This window comes from Amyelois transitella, chromosome 3 (assembly GCF_032362555.1).
Source record: "Amyelois transitella isolate CPQ chromosome 3, ilAmyTran1.1, whole genome shotgun sequence".
NCBI lineage: Eukaryota > Metazoa > Arthropoda > Insecta > Lepidoptera > Pyralidae > Amyelois > Amyelois transitella.
This window is the reverse complement of record NC_083506.1, coordinates 18,381-25,000: the sequence shown is the minus strand read 5'-3', so window position 1 is coordinate 25,000 and position 6,620 is coordinate 18,381. Positions and strand designations below refer to the sequence as shown.

The 6,620-nt window shown below is 52.7% G+C and overlaps 1 protein-coding gene across 1 annotated transcript; it reads right to left on the bottom strand.

The window, feature by feature from the left end:
• Positions 1 to 171: 171 nt before the first annotated feature.
• On the bottom strand, positions 172 to 6,254 carry LOC106140892 (uncharacterized). Its single transcript, XM_060949688.1, has one exon. The coding sequence runs from the start codon at positions 6,252 to 6,254 to the stop codon at positions 195 to 197; it is 6,060 nt and encodes a 2,019-aa protein (XP_060805671.1). The 3' UTR covers positions 172 to 194.
• Between the last annotated feature and the right edge of the window lie 366 nt (positions 6,255 to 6,620).

Genomic DNA, 6,620 nt, shown 5'->3' with positions numbered 1-6,620 from the left:
CTCATACTGATGCTCCGCTCAATCGTCTTATGAATTAGAACTAAAGCTAATAAAAAATTTTTTTTTTTTTTTTTTTTTGTCAAAAATATTTTTTTTTTTTTTTTTTTTTTTTGTCATTTTATTCTTTTTGTCTTGTCATATCATTGCCGCCGGCCCCGCCGGTGGCTGCTGTCTGTGTTTTGAGGGGGGTGTTTTTAGGCTTCCTCCAGCCCCGCTTCGAAAGCGAGTATACTGTCCCTCTTTACGTCGTCACCGTTCCAGATCGCCATTTTGAGGTTGTAGTCCCTGATGGAAGCGTCGGTTGCTCTCTCTGCACGTTGGATAAAACGAGCTACTGCGTCGTTCTTTGTGTTATCCACGTAGTACACACAGGTCTTCGTGTGTCTGGAGATCGCAACCACCGCGTGCGGGACGCTCATAAGCAGATTGGATTTTTTTGATGTTGTACGTACAATCACCACTGTCTCGAACGTTCGACCTTGTGCTTCATGTATAGTGAGGGTGCAAGAGCCCGAGTTGGTTCCGTATCCCTGGCCAATTAGGAGTTCCTTCTCAGCCTGGGTGTGGGTAAGATACAATGTATCATTCAACTTCGGGATAACAGCCCCTCCATACTCCTTCAGCTTCAGGGAGCGCGTGAGATTTTTGGCCGAGTAGATGCCGCTATAGATTTCTCCTAGGGCATATGCCACGTCTTGCGGGTTTCTGTACGTACACAACAATTCTTTAGTGACAGACGTGATTTTGTGGGGTCTGCAGTATTTCAGAAGAAACAGGTTGTGTCGGTCGATATAGGGAAGCTGGTTTTGGTCTCCGATCAGCATGGTCTCGCTGGCTCCTGCGATCTTGATGGCCATTACTATAGATCCGAAATGATTCATTAGGGCTTCGTCTACCACGAGGCGGTTGCACGTTTCACCCTTCTTCATTCCGTTCACTAATAGTGAAGCCATGGTTCGAACTCGCTGTTTAGCTCGTTCTTCCCCGATCTTCGGTGTCAGTTTGTCCCTGAGATCTTTGACTGCTTCCCTTGTGGCGGTCACGATGAGGTCGCTTTCTATGTTGACATTAGCGACTACCCATGTGGTTTTTCCACATCCGGGCACTCCGTTCACCCATGTGAATGTTGGTACCGCCAAGCATTCCAGCCTGTTGCCTTCTGTCAGGTCCCCGAAGATGGTTTTAGCCATTTCGAGGATTCTGTCTTCCAGCATTACTCTGGTGCACTTGGCGACCACAACCTTCGGGTCTTTTGGAGGATTTATGGCCCGAATGTGGCCCTCCTCTTCCGGCTGGCTCTTTTCGAGTTCTATGAAGCCCTCGGTTGCGCAGTATGCCGCCATGTACTCCCCCCACGCCTTCCCGTGTATCACACGTTGTGCGTCGAGGTCGTAAACTGCAGCCTCCGCTTCCTCTAGCTTCACTTCGAGCGATTTTATGTTGCCACGCTTGTAAGTCCGCAATATAGCACTGCAGATATCTTCATTGACTTTGCGCGTGGCAACCGTTATCGCTATGAACTCTCGTAGAGCGTTCTCCATATGGGCCAGCTGATCGTTCGCCGGCTTCAGCCAGGGGGGGGTCACAAGTCCCATGTCCGCTCTGGTTCGCTGGGTGGTCTGCGTAACCTCTTGGCGGGACGTCGATGGGGTTGTGAATTTTGCCACTGCCGTTTCCTGTAGTACCGTTCTTCTGAGTTTGCTCATTTTCTCTCCCACTGGGCCTGCGATCGCCTGGGCCATTCGGTTTAGGAGCGAGGTGACCGTGGACTTCTTCCTATCTTCGTCCTGGTCGGTGACTATCCGCTTCGACTGGCGACTCTCCTCCTCGAGCGCTTGTTGCAGCCTCTCCGATCCGCTGGAGTCCCGAGATTGACTCGGAAGTCCCCCGCGATTCGCAGCGGCCTCGCTTTCGCCCTGTCCGCGTCTCAAAAGAAAACCGAGATCTTGACCTCTGTTTTCGTATACCACTACCTCGTGGTGTTGCGAGGCTGTAAGGGCACCCAGGTGGTCCCGGGTTTCGCCCGTGTGGTGAGACACTGCCATGACGTCCACGCTTAGCACTTTAGGAGTGTGAGTATCTCCCGTTCTCCAGTTCCCTATGTCCTTCAGCACGCTGCACACCTTCTGGAAGGCTGTGGAGTTGTCGTCAGTGGCGAACAGTGCGATGGTTTTGTTCTTCCTCCGCACTATCCGACACCGCTGACCCCCCACTGATACCGTTGGTAAGGCGTCGTAGATTTTACGACGCATGGTAGTTTTGCTTGTGCTTCCGTTCAATAGGAGACCGAGTCCCGGTGAGATGTAGACGTTTGTCTTCGCCCTGTCGTTGCAGAAGGCCACTCCCACTCGTTCCGAGTTGTTGTTCATGAACATGGCAACTCCTCGGACCCTGAGCCTGGGCTTGCCGGCCTCGGCTGAGTGCAAGAGATTTGGCAATAGGTCTTCGCTGCCAAATGAGCACTGCTGCCCTTGTGTGTGTGTGGTTTGTGTTTGTGTTTGTGTGTTCGAGGAGGGTTGCGCCTCGCCAGCCGTGGCCTTGTTGCGCTTTGTTGCGATTGCTGCGACTTCCTCGATGTATTTGAGGAAGTGGTCCTTTGTGCTTTTGTTATGGAGCAGGTCGCTCAGCACTTCCCTTCCCAACTTTTGGTTGCAGACACACTCCAGGTTGTAACGGGCAGTTTGAAACCTGGGGCAGTCGAGTATTATGTGCCATACCGATTCGCTGACGTTCGGGTCGCACTCGCATCCGGGACTGTCTTTCAACTTGAACCGGTACAAGTATTCTCCGAAGCCGCCGTGACCCGTCAGAATTTGAACGTGCAGGTGGTTTAGATTCGTTCCTCGCACGAAGCTGTAAGCTTTACTTACATCGGGGAAGAACGTTCTCGTTACCGCACCTTGGGAGGCAGTATCGAATCTGTCTTGCCATCTGGCGATAGATTCCTCCCTGATCTTTCTTCTGACGTATGACAGCGGGACTTCTGCGTAATCGGGAGAGAGATTCTCTTTCGAGGCTCCCTCTTTGGCAAGCTCGTCCGCCCTTTCGTTTCCTGCCGTGCCCACGTGGGCTCTGAGCCAGAACAGGCGAACCCTTCTCCCTCGCGACCGTATTACTGCTATGCTCTCTCTGATAGCCTTTGCCAGAGGATGGGTGAGCCGAGTACTGCACAACAATTCCAACGACGATCTTGAGTCGCTAAGGATGTTGATCGCTTCCTCTTCGCTCTCCAGCGCTCTGGACACCGCCCTGTGGAGTGCATACAATTCAGATTGGAACACGGTACACGTGGGGTCCAGGCTGAAGACTTGGCTGTGTATCTCCTTCCCACTTTCCCACCACGTTAGTGCCGCTCCCACCTTGCCCTCCATTTTACTCCCGTCGGTATACACCTGTGGGCCAGTAATCTGGAGGGCAGTTTGGGTGGCATCTGTCATATCCTCGAGCAGAGTGTACTCTAGTTCGATTTGAGAAGCCGGGTGTGGTAAATCTTTGGCTTTAACAATCTCCTCGAGTTTACGATGCGGTGGTAGGAAATCGACGGAGAGCCCTTTCTTCGCCTCGTATAGGGACGCAACTTCCTGGATTCTGAGATCGAGCGGTAGGATTCCCGCTAGGATTAACGCTGCCGGCAGTGACGTTGTTCTGTATGCCTTGCAGATCCTTTGCGCGAAACCCCTCTGGAGTGTGTCTAGCGCTTTTCTGTTTGTGATGTTCTCAGACGCTTTTGCCCATGCGCAGGCCCCATACGTTACGATAGGTTCTATCACTGCAACGTACAGGGTTCTGATGATTTCTGTGTTCAGTCCCCAGGTGACTCTCGCGGCGCATGTCAGTTGTTTGTAGATGCTGGCCGCTTTTGTGCAGATGTTTCGCACGTGAGTGTTGAAGTTGAGCCACCTGTCTATGGTGAGTCCTAGGAGTTTAATCTCGTCGACCAGAGTCAGAGTCGTTCCGGACATGGTGATATGGGGGGGGGTGTACTTCAGTTTTTTTGTCAGCAACATGACTTGCGTCTTGTGTGCTGCGAAGTTCAGCTTGTTTTCCTTCCCCCACTCTACCGTCATCTCCAATACTCTGTTGACGCGATCCTCCATTCCCTCTACGGTCTTACCGGAGAACACCAGAACTCCATCGTCTGCGAACGCCTGGCAGTAAACTTCCTCTGACGATAGCCTATGCAAGAGGGGATCCAAGATAATGTTCCAGAAGGTGGGGCCCCCGATCGAGCCTTGAACACATCCTTTCGTGGTATCCCTTTCGCTGGTTTCTCCCGCATAGTTGACGACTATCTTTCTGTCCTTGAGGTATGAGTCCACCATCAGGTATAAGTTTTTGGGGCAGCGTCTGAGCCTCAGCTGGTTCATTAGAGCCGGCCACCACGCGTTGTCGAAGGCCCCCTCTATGTCCAGTGACACGATCAACACGGATCTCCCCGCTTCCTTTTCCGCATTGACGTGTCCGATCAGGTCATAGAGAGCGTCCTCTGTTCCGCGTTGCGGCAAGAAACCGTACTGCCTTGGATTGAGGGTTGGGAGTAGGTGCCACTGTAGTCTTCTCACAAAAAGCTTCTCTAACGTTTTCCCTAGCACTGATAACAGGCCTATAGGGCGATAGGACTTCGGGCTGGTGTAATCTTCTTTGCCCGGTTTGTTGAGAATGACTACATGTGCGATTTTCCACTGTTTGGGGAAGTAGGAGATGGCTAAGCACTTGTTGGCTATCGCCATGAACACATCCCGTGAGCAGCGGATCGCTCTGGCGCAGATGTCCGAGGTGAATCCGTCCGGTCCCGGTGCCTTCTTGGGGTTCTGCTCTTGCAGCACGGCCTCCAGTTCGGCTTCGGTGAATGGCGGGTCATCCTCTTTCAATTCTCCCAACCTCTCTTGAGGTGTTTCTTGTACAATTTTCCGGAGTTGAGTGTGGTGCGGGGTGTCGGTTTCCACCGTGTCGTCAGGGTAGAAAGTGTTCGCTAGTAGCACTGCCGACTGCTTGGGATCCAAAGTCTTTCCATCCGGTCCTCTAAGCAGTAGCTCCTCTTTTCTACCTGATGTTTTCCTGAGGACACGGTAGATTCCGTCCCACATGCTCTCTTTCTCCTGCTTCGTACAGAATTCCTTCCAACTCCGAGTTTGGGCCTCGGCAGATTGCTTGGCGTATAACGCCTTGGCCTCATTGTACTCTTGCAGCACGTGTTCCTTCCGGTGGGGAGCAGCGTTCTTGATCCTCTTCTTCTTACGAACGAGATCCCTTTTGAGCTGTTCAATCTCTTCCGTCCACCAAGGGAAGGGGGAACCTCTGCGCTTTTTGCCTATCTTCGGTATCGAGCTTTCGCACGCTTCCCGAATTGCTGTTGTGTAGGCATCTGTCAGGATATCCATTTCCTCTCCACACACTACCTCTTCTACTCCGGCGGGCGTGATGTTCCTCTCCGCTAGTAAAGACAGGAGTGTCTCGTCGAACGCCGACCAGTTCGCCTTTTTGGTGTTGTATACTCTGGTAGTAGGGGCTGCCGCATGTTGCAGCCGCACTCCTAGCTCCAGTGTGCACGTGATGGCGTTATGGTCTGATGTGATCAGCGCTCTGTCGACTTTCCAATTCCTGATCTTTCCCAGCAGTGAAGGGCTGCACGCTGTCACGTCTACTATGCTGGTGCATAGCACGTCTCTTCGCCAGACTTCGAAGGTCGGAGTGTTTCCGGTGTTGAGGATGTGGTATTCCATTTCGTTGATAAAAGCGCAGTATTCCGTCCCTCTCTCGTTCTCGGATTCGCTGCCCCACCAGTGACTCCAGGCGTTTACATCTCCCGCCAGTAATACGTTAGGCGTGTTGAGCGATTCGCATACTGCCTTGGTTCGCGCAATGTAAGGACCTATATCGGCTGTCCCGTCGAAGTATACTGAGACTACTCCAAGCCTGAAGCTGCCTGATTCCAGTACCGCTGCGGACTCCGTCTCGGACACCAGCTGTGGATCATGTGTGATCCTAAACTGGTCCCCGAATACGTATATCGCTGCTTTTACCGGGTTTCGGCTGCTGATGTTCGAGGAGCACTGGATTACTCTAGTGCCGGGGTACTGCTTCACTCTGCCGCTGGATCCGGTGTACGGTTCCTGCACCAAAGCGATAGCGATTCCCTTTTCCTCTGCTACTTTGAGTAGCTCGGCTGTGGCTATCTTGGAGCGCTGGAGATTGATTTGTACAATTCCCAGCTTCGTCCCTGTCTCCTCTCCGGGAGCGCCAGGTCCATTCATGTGGCTGCCTTTAGCAATACGCTATCTTGGAACGCGCTAGTCTATCCCACACTTCTCTCTCCGGGCATTCGTCGCTGAATGCCATGTGCGGGAAGACGTTCTGTGCCTTGGCGTCTTTGCAGTTCTTGCACCTTGGTGGTCCTTCCTCCAGCCTTGTTTTGCACTCTTGCCAAGAGTGGGCGCCGCCGCAGTAATTGCAATACTGCGCCGACTCCCGGCAGAGTGCCTTGGGATGTCCGTATCCAAGGCATTTGGCGCACTGTATTAGCGGGGACTGGTCTTCCACGGTTCTCCTTTGGATCGCTATGTGGACCGCCCCCGCCTCTAGCATGCGCTTGTGGAGTAGAGGTGCTACCTCGAGTACTG

Coding starts and splice junctions, on each gene's coding strand:
- LOC106140892 (XM_060949688.1), bottom strand. CDS start 6,254: ATGAATGGACCTGGCGCTCCCGGAGAGGAGACAGGGACGAAGCTGGGA.